Source organism: Temnothorax longispinosus, chromosome 3, assembly GCF_030848805.1.
Source record: "Temnothorax longispinosus isolate EJ_2023e chromosome 3, Tlon_JGU_v1, whole genome shotgun sequence".
Lineage (NCBI taxonomy): Eukaryota > Metazoa > Arthropoda > Insecta > Hymenoptera > Formicidae > Temnothorax > Temnothorax longispinosus.
This window is the reverse complement of record NC_092360.1, coordinates 24933377-24954096: the sequence shown is the minus strand read 5'-3', so window position 1 is coordinate 24954096 and position 20720 is coordinate 24933377. Positions and strand designations below refer to the sequence as shown.

The 20720-nt window shown below is 34.4% G+C and overlaps 1 protein-coding gene across 10 annotated transcripts in view; it reads left to right on the top strand.

Moving 5' to 3' along the window:
• Nucleotides 1-1129: 1129 nt before the first annotated feature.
• Nucleotides 1130-20720, top strand: part of LOC139809621 (FH1/FH2 domain-containing protein 3-like) — a 162571-nt gene continuing 142980 nt past the window's right edge. For 2 of the 10 annotated variants that reach the window (XM_071772641.1, XM_071772639.1), the window contains exons 1-6: nucleotides 1190-1501; nucleotides 15064-15286; nucleotides 15854-16288; nucleotides 16624-17878; nucleotides 18281-19596; nucleotides 20003-20577. In XM_071772641.1, the coding sequence (XP_071628742.1) occupies nucleotides 1481-1501; nucleotides 15064-15286; nucleotides 15854-16288; nucleotides 16624-17878; nucleotides 18281-19596; nucleotides 20003-20577 (3825 nt within the window). In that variant the 5' untranslated portion in view covers nucleotides 1190-1480. Of the gene's footprint in view, nucleotides 1502-15063; nucleotides 15287-15853; nucleotides 16289-16623; nucleotides 17879-18280; nucleotides 19597-20002; nucleotides 20578-20720 lie in introns of all 10 variants that reach the window. The other 8 variants (XM_071772646.1, XM_071772645.1, XR_011731146.1 and 5 more) reach the window with 7 other exon arrangements.

Sequence of the window (20720 nt, the reverse complement as noted above, 5' to 3'; positions counted from 1 at the left end):
CAACGGTAACAATGTAAATCCTGTTTGGGGATACTCTCCGGGCCGCTACCGATTTCTCAGAAGGAGTTTCCGCTTTTGCAAAGTTCTGTGGACTTCTCGCAAGCGACCACATCGTCACGTGAAAGAGAATCCAGCCAGTGGAAACGATCTTGTGGCAATGCTGTCCTCATTTTCTGGACAAAGACGGCTATAGTTTCGCGAGTGGTTTGTTCTGTCTTCGGCCGGACCACTTGTTCCCAGAATATTGAGAGAATTCGATATCTCTTCAAGATCTGATAATAATTAAAGCTAAGTTTTGGGTTGGCAATTCGATGGCTCTAAAACGCTCTTTGTTCATAACATACCTACTGTTACATTCCTGAAGATCTTTAAAAGATGTTTAAAAGATCTTGTTATTCATTTTTCCCCCGTTACAATTTGAAAATTAGTCATTATGTAAGAAATAAAAATAAAATTGAACAAGATGTAAGATTTTTATAAAGTATAAAAGTTCTTTAATCTGCCTATATGTACTAGAATTAATCAGTAATATAACTATGCAATCTACAAAAAATATTCTTCGTCAATTAAGCCTAAATTTTTTTAAATACAAAATAACGATAGCACGTCTAACTACATAATGAATAATTAGATTTCACAAAAATTAAAGGTTTAAATAAATTTAAATAAAAAACAATATTTATAAGTTCTAAGTTTTCTAAGTTTTATCAACGTTTTGAATTACATTTAATATTTCAATTACTTTTATTTCTTTCCTGTCAATATTCCTTAACTATATATCGATATCTTTATTGATCACCACATCACGATTTCCGCTTGAGCGGAAACGCACGTAGCACGTACTCGCACATATTATACGAGATTTATCCTTATCCCTGGTCTTTCCCCTCGAAGTCTCCTTCGCAGCCGGCGAAGCAGAAGACGAAGAGGAGGCAGAAACGAATAGAGAGCAAGACAGAGAAAGTACAAAGCTATTCTTAAAATAGGGCTCGAGTGAGCACCGCGAGTGCGACAAGGAGCTGTAACTCCGCGAGTCGAGCAGAAGGGAAGTCGAGAAGAAGGAAGAAGAAGAGACGCCGAGAGCTCGGAGTGAGAAGAGAACGAGAAAGAAAGCGAGAGAGAAAGAGAACGAGTGGGACCGCGGCGTGCCTCGCGGGTCGCCGGCTCTTCAGGGTCCGAGCTTCGTTCGAAACGAAGCGCCTTCGCAGCGCTCGCCACTTTCCTCTCCTACGAGGTCGCGGAGGATTGTTTTCTCGTAACAATCGATCGGTTCTACACTCGTGGCCTTGATCGATATCGTGATCCCTCTTCCTCTCGAACGTCCTGTCGCATTCGGACGACCGGTGCCGGTAAATCGTGTAACGGTGGTGCGGATGCTTCTGTACTCGATGGTGGTTGGTGAAGACAGCTGCAGGAAACGCTTCAGGGGACCTGTTCTCTTCTCTTGAAGTTCCGTCGCAGTCCTGAGGGATCTAGGATCATGGCATCGTACAGGAGCTACGTAAGTTCGCGGTCTTCGTATGTTGACTTCGCGATGGAACCGGCTTGACTTAGCGTTCCGAAGATCTTTAACTCGCCGGTAACGACACGGAGAAAAACAACGTTGAAATAATTGAGGAATCGATAACGAAATCTTTTCTCAAGATATTCGCTTTATGTGGAATCCCATTCCCTGCATCGGTTCGCTCATTCTTGCCGCAGATTTGTTGGCAATATTCTATGCGAACGTGCTGAAAGCTATGCAACTTTCTGTCTCGGATATCTTTATTGCTCGCTCGCCATGTGCGAAAAATGCGGATTCCTATATTGGCACAGCACGATGACGCACTTATCGGAATAAACATTTTCGTTTGATCGATGAAATCAATATCCTTCTTGACGATCTGTGCAATTTACGCCGATATTTGATCACGTGCTTTTTGTCGAAACGTATTGCGAGAGGATATCGGCTGAAATAGATAATTGGATCTACCTATGTACGAACGTATGCAAAGTAATATTGAGAGATAAGATCTAGTCAAGTATCAGCATCTCTTTTGCATTCTCGCAAGAAATCTATTATTGATAATAATTTTAATATACTCCATTGACATATCACATCTACATAATTCCGTATGCAGCCTGCATTAAAAAAAATACGCCGGGTTTTGATATTTCTGTATTTTAATATCTGTGTTTAATGCTTCTTTAGTGGTTTATTATTATTATATGTATATTTTTAAAAATTTTTAATTGAATGTTGATTAGAGATAAAAATGCATGTATTATATTCTGAGATAAGTTTCTTAAGACATACAATAATAAACCAGCATATAAGAAAAAGGTAAGTAAAGCATGTAACATAAATTTGCTTATTACATTGCTTATTACAATTCGTATGCTTTATTAAACTATTAAAAGTTCTATGATAATTTAATGCGACAGAAATATATTTACACATTATGTCTATAGTCCATTAACCTTCAACGTCGCGAATCCGTGGCGTACTTGACAAACGTGTACGGTGTAAATGAGTGTATTAAGCATACCGAATATTCAAAGGGCACCTTTGCTGTTGGTTCTGGTCGTTGGTCCTTGCGTATAATTTGAGTGCTGGCTCCGCTTTCGTCGCAATTATGCAATGTAAATGAAGTCCATTAACTTTATCGTGCAGAGGTCCAGGTCGCACGCCCGTTTATTCCACCCGCGGACCAAACCGGGTGTTTGCGAAGTACCGCTAAGTCGAAAAGCTTTCTAAACAGCAACGATGCTGATCTATTCAGTCGTTAAAGCAACGACATAACTCGTCGGGTTGTGCATTGCGGCGCATAATTTTCCGCGGCACATTCGCACGTGTTTCGCGTATTCACGTTTGAATTATCGCCACAAGCCATAGGAATATTTTTTTATTATTATGACGGCCGTCGCCTGGACTGATTTACATTTCCACGCGTTGAGTTTTTCACTTTTAATTCGAAATTACAGCCGGAGCGGCGCGATGCCGTAATGTTTCCAACGTGAACATCGTAGATCTCGCAAGCTTGTAATTAAATTCGTTCCTTTATCACGAATGTTCGTTAGAATTGTGCTTGGTTGACTTTGCTGCATTGTATAGTGGAGAATTCAACGCGCAGGAAATGAAATTCTACAAAACGGCAGCCAAATAGAAACATAGCAACTTGCGTTTGTAGATATATCTAATATGACTAAATTATTAGATTTCTACTTTAATATTCAGCTTTTGTGAAAGTCATGTACATAAATATTATTTTTAAAATAAAGCGATAATTTAAGTCATAACATAATATTTCCAAAACTATAGTTATTTCTAATTTTGATACAAACTAAAATGAATGTTTTCTTTATTTCATTTAAAAATAAGAGTAGTTTAAAGCTCAATATATTAAGAATATATAGATAGAAATTTTTGTTTATTTAAATTAAAATATTATCTAGAGGTACTTTCATTCATCATTCAGAAATATGTATATTTGAACGTTACACATTTCGAAACTAAACGATTTATGTTTCCTCACTACAATGAGAAATACATCGTGATTAGAAAAAGAAGATCCAACGCATTCAGTAGATATAGTCCGGCTCGTGTCAGACTACAGACGCCACAGGCGTAAAAGATCGATCACGGCTCGTCGCGGCGGAAAACGCGGCACACAGCTGAGACGTAGCTCGATCATTTATCGAAGGAGGTCGAAGCGTTCGTTAGCGCCGCCCAAATACGAATCCCGGTTGCATGCCTCCGAGAAACATTTTCGTGCATCGGAGCACCGTGGGTCGCCCGGCGCGGCGACGTGGCGCGGCTAGCAAAATTAGCCGGGTCTTTCCCAGACGGTGTCTGCCCGCCGCGCCCCGTGCGTGCATATTCGTGTGTAAAGCTTTCTTCTACCTCGAATATACGCTCGCGATCGACGCTGAAGGCGACGTGATGTATCGGGTGTCGAATTTCAAAGCGGCTCGCGCGACTCAGCCGTACCATGTTGCGTAGGGGATTTGTCTTACGAGCCATTCGCGCCAAGTTTGATACAGGACACGTCGTGGCACGGGCACAGCTCCCTCCTGAAAGCTCCTGAGAGATCCCCGGAGCCTTCATGAGGTTTGCCGTCGTCGACCAATAAGGATCTTTGTACGCGACCTGGATGCGAGAGCATACTCTTGGGCCGGAGGGCCGTCTTCCTCTCGAGTTCTTTCAGGTGACTGGAGCTCTTGGAGCAACGCGCGAACGGAAGTATACGTCGATGTATCACGTGAGACAGGAAATTTGTCGTAGACAATTCCTGTTTCTCCCAGGTTTGAATTACTTCTGCTTTCAGAAACGGATATTGTACTGTAGTAGATTAGCTTAATATCTGCAGTACTGTAGTAGATTAACTTGTATCTTTACAATTTTTTTGAAGTAAAAAAAGAATGTTTTGCAGTAAAAAAGATTAAAAATAAAATAATTCGAACGTCTTAAAATTTTAAATAAAGAAACAAATAAATTGCTTAATAATGTGTATTGAGAAAATAAAACTCAATTTGATTCTATATAATTGAGTCTCTTTGTAAATCGACTTATTATCTTGCATTATAATCCTTATTTTCTTATCTTCTTATTTATTTTACGTCAAATATTTTAATATTTTTTAAATTAAATTTTTAACTTTTTATAACAATATACAATTTATGTATATTCTATGTAGAACTTTTATAAAGATAATTTTCTTTTTAAAGCAGACTGACGAGATAAGTAAACATTCCGAATGCAATAAAAAATCGTGTATGCACAATAGAATTTAATATATGACATCAATTAAGTACAGCGGGGAGTCTAAAGTCATTATATTTAAGAATTTTTCTTTGCGGTGTAAGTAGCGTCATGCTGGCATGTAATAAAGTCTCTATATGCATTCAGCGATCATTTTTAGTATTCCTCTCACGTCACTTTCTTCGTACTTTTTTCATTTGTCTACAAACATAAGCAATATGCTCGTTCGTGATAAATGAAGACTTTCTCCCTGTTGATTCATCATCCCAAACGTACTTCTTCAATCTTTTCGCGGAAACAGTGTAAAATAATGTCCACCTAAGTGAACAACACGAGGCACATTTGATGACACTTGATGACTAAATTTAGACTTACAACATGTTTACGCTTTAGATGAAACATCAGATATATTAGATTTCGAGCTTATATATATATATCGGTTAAATGACTAATTATAAAGAAGTAATTAAAGAGAAGATACGAAAAATTATTTTTAATTGTATTTGTTCTTACAAAATAATAATATTATTTGGAATATTTTGAATTACATATTTTCTAAATAAGAAAGTTTTATAACATGAGAAAATATGTCTGCAACTTGGTGCTTTTTGTATTATCAATAATAATAGACGGAAACAGTTGTTAAACATGGCGAAAATGGCAAAAAAGGCTTTGCCTGAAGGTGCGGGAATATAACTCATTGAGATTATATATAACTCGTTATTAATAACATATCTATCTTAATAATTTGCCTTGGGCACGCAGAGCGTTCATGGATTAAAACACTCGTATATATTTAAATGTTTGAACGAAGATGCAGGGCAGAACAGTCTGCCTAGACTGAACGGAGAAAGGGATTTAACGGCTTCTTTGAATATTCCAGGCGGAGCAATAGCGGCTGCAAACGATGGCGTGAATGCTTTTAATCGAGCGTACCATTCCTCTTTCTTTTATATCCGCTTTGTGCTCCTTTTGCCTTTGCGTCGCAATAGAGCTCGATATTTATTGCTACGCAACTTCAAGCCTCTTGAAAAAAAAGGAGATGGATTCTCGCTACGCACCGGATTTAGCTTTCATGACGTTTCGTTAAGAGATATTTAAAAATAACGATGGCGTGTCTGTATAACAGAAAATTAAACAATTGCTTTAAAAGCTTAAAAGAAATAGATAGAGATACTCGAGACATCTTTTAAAATTGTTTAGAGAAACATTTGTATTAAAATCACAAGTGATCTTATTAAAATTATAATATATAAAATAGTTTTCTATAAAATATATATATATATATTGTAGATATTTTTTTATATATTTTAAATTATAAATTAAATAAATCAATGAAGAGCTACAATACAAGCAAAGAGCAAATTGCAACTAAATAATAATGAGAATTATGTACAATAATAGAACTGAAAAATTAATTTAATATATATAATTATTATGCAATTAATTATTTTACAATGCTACTTTATAACATTAATGTTATTAATTACCAGCTAATATTGTTATAATGTTGTTGGTTGCAAACTCATGAGATAAGCTGTAGTTATAGTTTTAGCTAATAGAAAAAAGATGAAAAAATTTGGAATTGAAATGGAATGTTAATAATCAAATTCATATATTTTCCTATCTTCTTTAAAACATTTTCCCGTAAAGACACCAGAGAGCTTTTACAACTTCTTGCATGTCGTTGATAAAACGCAGCAAGGAGAAATATGCACGCGGATGCTGATGCAAAGTGAGAGCTTGGATGGTTATAACTGAGAACTCGCAGCTATATTTAAACGTCGTCGTAGACACGGTTTTGCCCTTTTTTCACCAAGGCGACGACGGAAGTAGATGGACTTCGGCTTCTGAATTTCGAAAGAGTATACGGAACTGTCAGATGTACACATTAGAAAAGACGGGCGTGCACGAGAGAAACTGGTTGAAGCATGCCATTGAATTAATCATAAGCCTCGGTGAACGGTAGTGCCAAAACTACCACGTGTTTACTCTGATGCTGACTTCATACGATACAGGAAACGAAGAGAGGATCGAGATTTAAATATTATATTCATACCTTGTAAATAAATATACCGATTCATAATGGCATCGTTAAAGTAGAAAATTGCTTTGCCACTTATTGCTTAACGGAGTGTAAATGATCATATTTAAAAGCATATAAAGAATTTCTAGTTTTATAATAAAGCGAATGGAAATTGTAAACAGAATCATGAGCAAAATTATAATAAAATACTATAATTTATATTTATTATAAAGAAAAAGTTTTATTATAAAGAAAAACTCTGAACAATTTTATGTTCATGAATGTTAATTCTTTTTTCTATTTATCATATATCTTAATTGAGTTATATTAGATATTTGTTATTTTATTGGTATAGATCTTATTAAAAATTATAGTTTTTATAAAGTAAAGGCATATATTGTATTAGCTTATTTTTTACTTGTTTTTTTAATATTAAAAAATTGAGAAACAGCAAATAAATTAAAATCAATATAAACTTCTTGTTGCATAATAAATACATCAACATTTACTTTTTACTACTTCTTGATGATATATGTAATCAAGAATGTGTCAACGATTAAAAGGTGCTTCTAATCTAAGCGAGCACATATAGATAGAGCTCACAAAATTCTCAATATTACTCTATATCTTGTTGCGAAGGTGTTTATAGATTAGTATTTTACGCCATTTACGTATATTACAATTATAAATACAAATAGCTATTTTATTAAAGCCGACAGCCGACAACCGAAACTGTCGAAATATTTGCCCGTGTTATCAAATTTCCAACGAAAATGGATATTTCAGGATCGTGCCAGACCAGAACTAGCACGTCGTTGATGTTTTGACGTCGTCGCCTTGTTAGCGACGCGTCGCGTCAGGCAACAAGGTTGTTGGCAAACACAGCTGATCTCGTGGATCAATTGCCGGAATTGAACCCAATTTCACCCCGCGCAGGTTCACTCGCTGCATAGTGTCGACGAGCCAAATCGATAAGCGCGCATCTGCAAATATTCGACGGTTCGTTACGCGAAGAATCATTGCGTCTAGAATAAAATCAGCAATTTTCTGCGAGAAATCCTTAACTCAGCGTGATCAGTAATTATTTTGAATTAACACTATAATTTTCAACAAAAGTCACACATAATGGTTTCAAACCTTGAATAATGACAAATTTTTTCACATATCTTCTTTTATGAAAATATGGAAAATTACAAGTAATAAATATTCCAAGAGTTTTAGCAAAGTGCATAACTGCTGAACGACAAACAATATACTAAACGTAAAAATAATAGATAATTACAAATAAAAATATTTTTATAAATTACTATTGACAAAAGACATTCAATTCTGTTAAATAGTAGCAAATAATAATAATGCATGCCTATACTTGTGCTTTTCTGTCTCATCTATAATACTTTTCTATATTATTTCAATGACGATAAGATATCATTTTACGAAAGCGATTTGCCACAGTTATATGTACGGTGACAGAGAGATATAAAAAATTATGCATTTCACGCATGCCAGGAATGATACGTCCGTTTGATGGAACAGGTTAGCTCGTCTGCGTGTGGCTGGAAAAATTTATGATCTATTCGTCGGTGTTAGATTCAATTTGCAAGACATCGTTGAAATTGCAGCCGGTTCACTTCCGCGTGAGATTGTAAATTGCAATCATTTTCCAGGTTTTATGTTTATTACTTTACTGATCTATTGCAGCTACCGTTTTGTCATTCATACATTTGTGCGACTAAATCCAAATGGTTTTTAATGTTAAAAAAAAAATTGATGTATATATATACTTCATATAATACTAACATTAAGTTCTTTTAAATTTAAAGAATATATATGGTCTTTATTTTCGTAGCATAATTTAATTTTGTTATCTGTGTAAAAATCTGTTTATAATTTTGTCACAGTATTGTATATAACATATGAATATGTTTTGTTCTCCTAATTATGAAGATGGAATGAATGATGAAAGAGCGAATGATGGATATTTATCCATTTGTTAGCTCTCCTGTGACACAACATATATAGTAATATAAATCTTTTAGAGCCGGTTGTTCCAATCTGTTGGTAAACTAACTAACGGTTAAATCATATATATATGTCTTTGTTTATCTTTTTACATTAGACAAAGATAGACATATGATTTAACTATTAGTTAGCTTACCAACAGGTTGGAACAACCGGCCCTTAATAATATTTATATATTTAATAATCTTCTATATTTAATAATCTATATTTAAAAATCTTCTTAATATAAAAAAATTATGTTTCACAAAGATATTGTATTTTATAACTCTCTTATGCCAAGCTAAAGATTAGCTTACAATCAATAAGCGTATTCGTAGAAAAGAAAACGATATATATTCAGCGTTATACATACCTATTGACATACGATAACGTATTATTGCTTCGTAGAATTGCAATTCGCTCGAACATCATAGATCTTGCGAAACGTTAAAACAAGACGAACGATCGATACTTCGTAGTATCGACGACACAATCCAGCAACGACAACGTAATGATGAACGATTTATCGGCTCGTAACGCCATTGAGAAGTTTACCGTCTTTGAGACCGGATCGAAGAGTTTCAGCCACAAAACTTCCGGCAGTTTACACGGTGCCAAAAGTTTTCCAATTACACGGCAAGCCGTCCAGTTTGCTCGTCAGAACCCCATACTCTGACATTTTCCAATCTGTACTCTATCCGCGAAAGAAATCTTTTTATAAGGCATTTTTTCTAACCGCTGCTAAGATTTCAAGGAATTTAAGTTTCGGTATTATCTCACATAAGAATTATATCTTATTGTATAAATAATTTGCCAAACTCTAAAGCCAAGCTTCTACAGACAAGTCACAACGCGATATAAATTATTATTTTTCGAATCTTAAATTTGTATTTGTTTTTGAGAAATTTACTTGAGGAAATTGTCAGTGAACATTAACAGAAATGTTGATATCAGAATTAACTGTTTTCATCTTATATTTGAGAAAAACATATTGTGGTTATATAATAAATAATAATATAAATAAAAATAGAACTGAATGTACTTTCTTGTATCAAGCTTACTTAAAATCAATATAGTAAAGTAATAGCATATCTGTATAGCTTTGCGTAAAGTAATGTCCTTTCATTTCCATGTTAACTACTTAAATAAAATGCACACAATTTAATAATTTAATGTTTTTATTGTTTATGTTTGTATTTGTATGTGTATTAAATGTTTGAAATGTTTTATTTATTAATATTTTAATAACTTGATAGTCTCTATGTTATTTAAATAACATAAACGTGGTTCTTATTCCCATAGCATAATTTAATTTTATTATCTGTAAAAAAAATCTGTTTATAATTTTGTCACGGTATTATACGAATATATTTTGTTTTCCTGATTATGAAACAAATGATGGAAATTTATCCATTTGTACTAACACAGTCAAATGTCGAATTTAACGTAAAATATATAATAAGCATAGGTCGGCATAGGTATAATTTTAAAATGTCAGAATGTAACATATAATTTAATTAACGTTAAAAAGTCAATAATCTTTTCGTCGAAAAAGTTGGTATCATGACTATCATGTAGAATTTACTTTTAAAATGTCGTTTCTAAAAGCATCACGTGTTTGCACGTGTGGCGAGGCTCCCTGAAATCGCTTCCTCGATTCACATCGTGACGTGCCAAAAATCTTGGCGTGTGCCCAATGTGCGAATCGTAAAATAACAGACCGCCGTCGTGAACAGCAACCTAATTTGCTTTCTCGTACGATAACTAATGAAAACTACATGTTCTCTTATGGTGAAGTTAGCTTTCTCTATTAAATAATTCATAAGATAATTGTAAAGCTGCAAATTAATTAGTAAAAATAGCTAATATCGATATAATTATGTTAGAACAATATTAAATTTAATTAAATCCGAAACATATAAAAATTGCCATCCAAGTATTCGGAAATACAACATACAATTTAATACAATTTTGTTAAACTTTTTATTTTATGAAAATATTAAATTGAACAATATAAAAGATAAATCTTATCAAAAATAAAATTATTTTAATGGCCATGATTGAGTATCAAATAAATTTTAAATTAGTTATAGCGGGTGGTCCAGAAAGATCAATGGCAATTCGACTATTTAAGAATAGAAGTTAAGAATACAATTAAGCAACATTTTCGTCCTATCGAGCTCGTGACAGCTGGTCGTGCGTCATAAATTATAATAATGCACCGAGTCGCCGGAGGTTAAATCAGGCTGACACTCTTCAATTATCTGGTCTCCCCTCAAGCTGATACCACGATGCATCGGTCGCCCACATCCTCATCAGTGTCATCGAGAATGTACCGAATCATCGCGAATAAAACGTTTAGTCTTTCGTAAGCCTGAATACTTCTTTTAAACAAGTGCAGCACTTGAAGCATCAACGTGCTAAGTCACGGGAAGAAAAGACATTCATAGCTCACATGCTCACATATTTGAGCCATTTACGTTCAAAGCAGCGTAAGAATCCAGCTTTAAACATCTTACTAGAATTTAATTACATTGCATTTATATTTACATCTTATTCAAATAAATAAATAAATAATATATATATCTAATATTATTATATAACATATAATATTTCAAAAATCTGACTTTTTGTTCAGTTTCTTTGAGCAATTAATTAGACAAAACAGCTATATTTTTATGGTAATCTATATTCTATATTAAAAATATTTGAAATATAAAGCGTTATTCCAAATAAACATACGCAAACATTTTTTTCAAAATTTTTAGAAACATAAAAAATCAATTAAATTTAATTAAAAATAATGAAAGAACGTAATTAACTATCTTTAGATATGATCTATTTTACTTATTTGTTAAACGTGCAGATTTAATTGTTTATTTTATACAAATACTCTACCTAACGTTTTTCTAGTACACTGGGGTTGTTTTTCTATTTTACTATCTTTGATATTTTATTTATATTTACTTTTATTTTACAAAATATATGCAAACATGATTTAAATTTCAATTTTACGGTAAGAAAATAAAAATGCGAAAAATATCTCCTTTTTAACTCTTTCGTGAAAATATATTCTGACTTGACTCTCGAGACGAGAAGGTATAACGTGCAAGAATGATAACATTTAACGATCAATACTGTACATATGGATAGAAGTAAATGCAAATATCAAAACATATCGCGACATTGTTACTCTCATATATTTCATGTAATATGCAATTGCGCGTTATTTGTACGTACTCCTCCGTGTGCGACGATGGTGCGATATCGCGTCGGGCTTCCAGATGGCTGAACAGCCGTTCCTCTTGCGCTTGTATTCACGTAAACTTGGACATTTTCGAGCCGCGAGTGTAGACGGATATTTTGTGACGTATATTTCTGCACAATGGTCGAACGCAGATTTTGCAAACGCGGTACAGTTTCCATCGCGCATACAGCGTAAAAGTCTCTGCATAAACGGACGCCGGCGTTAATGCACGTTTCATATTTCTGTTAAAATTCTTCCATAAACAGTCGATCCTTAAAGCGTGTAATATATGACTAAAGCATGTAATATATGCATAAAAGTACACATTTTATATCTTACAAATATATTAACTCTTTTTCCAAGGAGGTCTGGGTCCGAACCCTGGCTGGGATAATATTTCTCGCAATAAATTCTTTACAATTAATGATTTTATAAGGATGCTTATTTAACATTTAAATTGATTTATCAATTTAAATACCTAAATTGATTAATTGTTTCAACAAAAGAGTTGTATTTTAAAGACTGATAAAAAATCGGTTGAATTTTGAAAAAAACTATTCACATCACATCATTATTAGACTACCAAGATCCAGTCCGGACCGTAAATGGTGTTTTTCTCCTTAATTGATTATATATTATAACGGTTCCGTTTGATTATTATTATTGACTCTCTTTGACAAGTTAGATATATGTATTTAAAAAATGTCATTTATATAAAAAATAATAAAATTATTATGCATTTCTTGTAAAAATAATTTCTTTAATAATAGCCAAGAATGACTACAAAGTTATTTTTGTAATTTATATTTCGAAAAATAGTGATGTACTGAATATATTTTTACAGTATTGTTCTATTTCAACGGTGCAACAGTTATTTAAAAAAAATAATAGATTTTGTATCTTCCGCGAATTGTTATTTCGGTTTAAATTTTTATAAATAAATACAAAAACGCAATAGATAAAAAGTCATGCACGTTTGCAACATTTTCTCGTGAAAATTCTCAATCTCATCAATAAAGAGATAAAGGGAGAGTATAACGGGTAAGTTCTATTACTGCTTTCTACAATGCAGAAAAAATGGATCAGATATCATACTATAATATAAATAAAAAAATAATAAAACAATCTGAAAATAATTAAAAACTAAAATATTTTGAGAGAATCATAAAAGATTTTATTATAAATATTTTTTCATTTTGTGTAATTTCTAGATTTATAAAATCTGATAATGGGTAATCGTAACAGTTAATTTTCTGGCAAAGCTCTAAATAAATCTAAAAGCATCATGGACAAATGCCAGAAGTCATTTTGATAACTAAAATAGAAATAGAAAGATATCTGTACATTGTGGTTATAATATTAAGCATTAATATTTATAAATAACCAAAGTTTAAAAAAATATAAAAAATCTGTAAGTCCCGAAATTTCAATTCTTATAAAATAAATTTTTAAATAAATTTTTAACAAATATATGCATTATTAATCGTTTCTCTATATTTAAATATTCTAGCTAATATTATATAACTTTTGTCATAATTCTTATATCATTTTTGTGTTTTTATTTATAATAAACACTTTTGGAACGTAAATTTCTTTACAAAGTATTTGTGCTTTATGTAATAGAGTTAAATTTATTTTTGAAATGAAAAGGAACAGGTCATTATATCTCTTGTACCTTAAATCCGCGCAAACGTGATAATGGGGTTAGATATAACGTGATGAAAGGACTTATCGTTTCCGACGTCGTGCAGTGCTTCCGCTCGAAGGACTTGCTTTGGCGGTCTTAAGGAACGACTGTCGTAATTCTATTATATCACCGAATACCATTAGCATAATAATGAACAGTCTTTTTAGAAGACCCAGTTCGGAAAACAAGTCGGAAGTTTCTCTATAAGTGCATTATCGCGGGTTTTTGCTATTTTCAACTTAGTTTAAAGTGAAATTGAAACCGGAAACAATTATTTGCTGCACTGCTCGTGATAAAAATATAACGAATGTAATTTAAAAAATACAGAATTCCATATATTTACAATTCATTTTAGCTTTTGACGAAATAGGCCTTTATTTGCGCCACCCGTTGAATGCAAAGGTTATTACTCTCTGCCAGGTCGATCTACCTATTTTGAGATTGAGGGCATTTTGCCAACCTTATATTAATTACAAATTATTATTTTTTATTTTCATACACATCTTCAAATAATGTATTTAATAATCTGTTTTAAATATCGCAGAAATAATTTACTGTTCTCCTAATTTCTTCCTTTTTATCTGTATTTTATTTCCAGCTAGATATTTAAATAATCAATAATATAAAAAGTTTTCGATAAGGGAATAAAATAAATTAATAATAACTTAATCGTTTCAATATGTAGTTATGGAAATTGAAGCTTTGCATAAATTGTTTTTTATTTGATTGTCTTTCTGGTCTTCAAATGAATGAACCAAATTCAAATGAGAATTATAGCATTTTATAATAGTAGGTAATAATACTGAGAAACTTGAGATAACATTCAGGTTGTATTTATATTTATATCGTTTTACGAGTAATGATACATTAAATTAGATTTATTTTTATTTATCGAGCAAAAAGGTTCTTGATGAAGACATTCATCAGATGCGTCTTCTCGGTAATGCAAACTACGCATTATCCGTATTATCCTCATTATCTTTAATATCCTGGAACACCCACAGCCCTTATTTTTTGTGAGTGTCTTATTGGCTTAACGTCCGACCCCTTCTCGTTACTGTAAATGCAAGAAGTGACTGATAAATCTTGTCATCGTAATGATCAATAATGTATCGCGAGATATCAATAATAACTTAAACAATTTATTTATACAACATTGCAATAAATACGTAAATATTATTTAAATAACATTTTAGAAACTTTTTAAATAAAATTATATTTTTAAGGTAATATTTTAACAGTTTAGCTATATGAATTAACGATTTATTTATAACTCTGATAATACAAGCTACATAATTTCATTTATAAAACCAAAATAATCAAAAAATTGTGCAGTATATGCTTTTCATTTCTGATTACAGGGTGATGTAGGAGCATATAGAAGCAGAACCGGCGTCGGCATCGCTAGCACATTCGGTAGGAATGCTTCCGGTGGAAGTAACCTGCCAAGCTGTAGAAGCAGTTATTCCGGAGTCGGATCGAGTTCTGCTCGAGCAATTGCCAAGGAACGGGCGCTTACTGGTTTTGGAGGCACTTTTCTTAAAAAAGATAAATTCGAGGAAAAACCGGCATTCAAATATTCATGTGAGATGTTTGTTCGTTTGCAATATTTTGTATTGATATTCTATACTATTTATATATTTATTATTGATGTAATCTAAAGGAAATGTATATGTATATTATAACACTTATATCTAAAAACTTATTTATATTCAATATTGTTTCTTAATTCGTTTTAACATAGTGTTATAAATAAAATCGTTTATTTATGAATTATATTAAAGATGATAAATATATTTTGTAAAACATTTAGTTTATTTTCTTTTAAATAGTTTTACTTATAATAATCTCTACATTCATTTCGCTGTATGTATCACGAGTTATGCATAATTCCTCTGCATACTTGTTCTAGAAATCATATATAAAAACAATAATTAATAAATAAATTAAGTTTGTTTGCAATATTAGCATTATACAATACTTTGATTATCCAATATTATTATGTGTTAGTGTCAGCAGTCTAATTGTATAAACTTATCTCTATAAATAAGTGATTACAATTAGCAATGTAATAACAAAAAATGCATATATATTCATATATTATTTTTCCAAAAGAAGTAACGTCACAATTTTTCTTAAATTATCATATAGGCACTAAAGACACCGATAAAAGTCGATTGCATCCCGGAAGATCGTCGTCCGAAGACGTGAGGGCGAAAAGTCCGCTATCTGATAGTAGGTCGTCTCTCCTTGAGAAGTACTCGTTCTCAGCTGGCAAAACATCGGAGAGGCCGTCTTCCGTGTTGGACAGATATAACCGACCGGCTTCGCGGGAAAAGAGCAGAGAGCCCGAAGGAATATCGAGGTACGGATCCAGCACATATCCCGGATCGAGTTTCGCTCGAAGTTACGGCAACGATGGTAGAATCGAAAAGAAGGACCATCCGCCAGTCTCCTACAGAGGATTACGTTCCAATTCCGGAAAAACATCGCGCGAGCCCAGTCCGGAAGTCAGTGTCGGAAAAACGAATTCCTACAGGGTCTATTCAAGAGCGCCGTCTTACGGTCGTTCAGCTGCTTCGCCTAGTAAGTGCGACTATTTTATTATGTATTATATAATAAATTAAAAAATATTAAAAATATATTTTCTTTAAATATTTATTATTATTATTATTACTTATAAATTTATAAATCTAAAATATAGAATTTTTTAATTAAAATATGTTTTCAAAACTATCTTTACAAAACTTTATAATTCAACATAAACTTTAAAAGCATATTTAATTACGCCAAATCCTGATAATGAATAGTGCTTTGTGCTGTTCTACAATTATTTAAAATTCTTAATCATTAGTATTCTTACGTTTCAAATCTTGTGCAAATAAACAACTAATGTTATAAGAACTTTCTACACTTTTTAGGCACGTCCGAATCGAGCTCGGCTACAATCTCGACGAGATTTGGCTCGACAGCTGGCTCGCGATTTCTTTCATCGCGAAGTGGCAACGAACGAGTGTCCACAAGTGTAAACTATCCCGCAGGAGGAAGATTTCGAAATTTGAACAGTAAATCGACTAATCAGAAAGAAGAAGAAGAAGAAGAAGAAAAGTCAAGGCTTACTGTAAAATCTGACAAAGATGGTCACCACGAGTTGTCAAAAATTACAAACCGAGTAGAAGAGAACGAAACTAACAATAAACTTCCGGACAACGAGTTTGTGACGCTAACGGTGGTGACAAGAAGTACTTCACCGACACCTCCAGCTTCTTCGTCTTATGTCAGAAACAGGCGAGCGGAGATCAATGTTGTTCATCAAAAAGAAGTGATTAGATTTCGAAAATTGCCGGATACTGTGGATGAAGAGGTACAGTGTGATCAAATGGAAGAAACATCAAGATTCTCGAGGTATGGCAGCAATAGAGTATCTGGTGCACCCTGGTCGACGTACTTGGATAAATACTCAGGTGCATCATCAGCTGGAAGTCCATCTATATATTCGTCCAGAGGATTTACTAATGCGAGCTCTTCTAGTAGACTTAACAATTTCGCGTATACGAGAACAAATGAAGCATCAGCAACTACGAAAAGTGAATCTTCTGCCAGAGAAATTTGTGGTTCTGATACTAAAAGTCAAAATGAGAAACTTCTCGGTTTGAATTGCACAACAACTAACGACGAGACAGCGTCCAATGACTCGAAGACATCGTCAAGCGGTCAAGATATTCATTGCGTAAATAAGGAAGACAGAATTCACGGTAGCGAACGATGTTGCTGTGGTGCACGAAAGATTGAAACACACGGAAACAGTAATTTAAGTAATTTAAGAAGCTCCAATCAGAATCTTGCATTTTATCGCAGAGAAGATTCAACGCAGGATTCGCAGAATGCATCGAGATGTGACGATTATAACCAAAGAAGACCGTCCATTCCGCGACTGGAACGTACTTCTTCAAAGAATAATGTAAAAATTCCTAAATGTTCTTCGAAGACTGAAATAACATCATCGAAATCCGATGCATACAGCGAAAGAAGAGGATCCACTCCGAAATCGGATGCCAGCTCCTCTTCTAGAACCGGAGAGTCTCTTCGAATTGTCGAAGGGCATTGTCAAGACCAAAATGAAGAAATTATTTCTCAAAAGCGTGATGTTTCGCAAAGAAAAGATTCGACATCGAGGTACGTAAATTTGTTTTCTAGTAAAGTAATTTATTGGATATACCTACATAATGCAAATAAAGAAGATAACAAAATCAATTGCAACTTATCCGAATGCATTGCATTTTAATAAATTACATTATCTAATATCTCAAGTTTAGAAGATAAACTTCAGGCTAATTTTTAATATTTAATAGATAAATTTTTTAGCGAAAAATACTTTATAAAATATATAAAAATTTTCGGAAATAATTTTGTACAAATTATACTAAATTGTGCAAGAACTGTGCAGCATATCTGTTATTATACTTATTATATTTAATGTAAAAGATAGACAAAATCCATAATCTTTAAAAAGACTTAACTGAAAAAGACTGAAAGGTTAAATGTGTTCTTGAGTTAATTAATATTTTTCATTGAAAGCGGTTCTTCGCAAAGTCGCTCGGCATCGACATCGCAGACTCGGAACGTATCGACGAAGAATACGCCGCGTCAAATGACGCGAACCGGCTCGTCAGACGGATCTTCTGTAAGCATGCCAATTGGCAGATCGAAATCATCGTCAGCTAGTTCGGTGACGAGTCAGGGTATAAAAATAAAAACGACAACGCCGCCATCGTCCGGGAAATCATCGGCCGGTTCGATCCTGCCGTCAGTGAATCTACGACAAGGCGGTTCGCCGGACGCGCGCGGCAAACCACCTGTGCCGAAAAATGATACTACGACCGCCGCCACGCCGAAGTGTACCGTGGCAACGAAGTACGTGAACAAGGACTTCCGCAAGTCGACCTTGAACATGGAGAACGGTGACTTGTGCTCCAAGTACGCGAGAAGAAAGAAAAGTCAAAGAAACATTTCTGTCAGCGCTCAGGATTTCGAAACGGCATCGGAACGGCATGTTCCCCAGGCAGCTTCTTCGGGATCCTTGACCTCAACGAAGTCCGGTCGATCGAGGTTCAGGACTCCGTCGGGAGAATCGAAGCCAATGCTTGGGAGGAACGGCTCGAATAGTTCACCAAAATGGGAAGAAACGAAAAGCGGGTCAAAGTCACCTTGCGGAACGAAAAAGAGGCCATCTGGGACATTCAGTTCCAGCAATAGTCAGTCGACCTCTGCGAATTCCTCCAGCAGCGAGGATGATGACGATCGTACGGACAAGACGGGTTCGAGACGGAGAAGAAAGAGAACGTCAGAATCGCCCGCGCGCGAAGTAAAAGGTAAAATCAGTGCGGGATCGTCGAGGACGAGCGTATTGGCGTCGTCGGCCGATGATATGTCAATGATGACGGAGAAACCACCTAGGCCACCCTCTAGTCCAAGATCTAAGAGTGATCGTTCCGCGAAGACGGAAGAGGCCAAGTCCTTCCTGATGAGAGCGCTGGCGCCAATGACGAATTTCTTTAAGAACAAGAATCAAGATTCCGATGATACAAGTAAATCAGATGGTTGGGTTGACTCCTTTGAGGAAAACCACGAAGCCAGTAACAAGTCAGGACAGCCGCTATCATCTTCGAGATCAGTCAGTCAGAATCTGTCAAAAGGTCCTAGTTTCAGTAATTCTCAGAAAAGCGACGGAATAAGGGGAAATAATATGAGGATTCAGCGTCAGTCTTCGGACGAAAAACCATGGTGGTTGGATCCAAATTCCGATAACATTCCCGAAGGGATTCAAAGAGCTAGTCCATGGAATAATGATGTTAGTCAGGAAACAACAATCAGCACAGCCTTACCGGATGATGGTAAGTTAATCTTTTAATATACATATATATTAAATATAAACATATGTATAATACATTTTTAAATATTATATAATATATATAATGATGTGTGCTTAGTTTATATTCACATTTTGTGAAGTCACTTGTACAATAAAAGTACAAATTATTATTATTATTTTGAGAATATAAACTATTATGTATTACTTTAATTCAAGAAGAACAGATCATTATAACATAATAACATTTATACGTATTTAAATACATAAAAACGTGATTAATTAACGGCAGATTTTATATTTTATTACTAACGTTTAATTAATTAATTAATTAATTTTTTATAAATTATTTATAATTTTCAGTCTTTTTAATTCAGAAAGTGCTATTTAATCCTTGCGTCTGTTATCTTATTTCTTGCGTGTGTTGCTAGGAAAATATAAACTCAGAATTTGGCGACAAGGATCAGAAGAATATGCCTGGTGGTTGGACGACGTTGCAGCGGAAGAAGCGAAAAAATCACCCTCGCCGGTATCCCCTATTTCGAGACGGGGCTCCAGTCGAGGCAGTATTCGATCAGTTGATCGACGAAATCGCATCAGGCATCAGCAGTCCGGCGAACGAGCGTGGTGGATGAGTGACGACCCCGAGAACGTTCCGGAGGGCATCGAGGTCATCCCGGTGGCGTCTGCCGATAGTCAAAGTACCGACAACCCTGTCGATAACGAGAGCCTTTACTCTTCGAAGCCGCTTAAGAAAATCCGACATGTCGAATCCGGGGAGAAGGCATGGTGGATGGACAGCTCCTCCAACGTTCCTGACGGGGTCGTCAGAATTCCCGTGGAAATTCCCAACAGCACTTCCGACTCCTCCGAGTCATACGAGAAGATCGATATCGGCGTTAACCCTGAACCTGAGACGTGTGTCAAGAGAAGCCTCTCTAGATTTCCTATCGAATTTCCGCCGCCACCATCCGAGCCCTTGGGAGATCGCGCTAGTCCAGAAGGGGTAAGATTGATCATCATATTACGTAACGTTTGGTCTCATACGTCAGGCTGATAATGATTTTATACAATCTAATGAATCTCTTTAATTGTGAAAGAATGATCCAAATAAAAGACGGATAAATTTACGAAGCCTATTGATAAAAT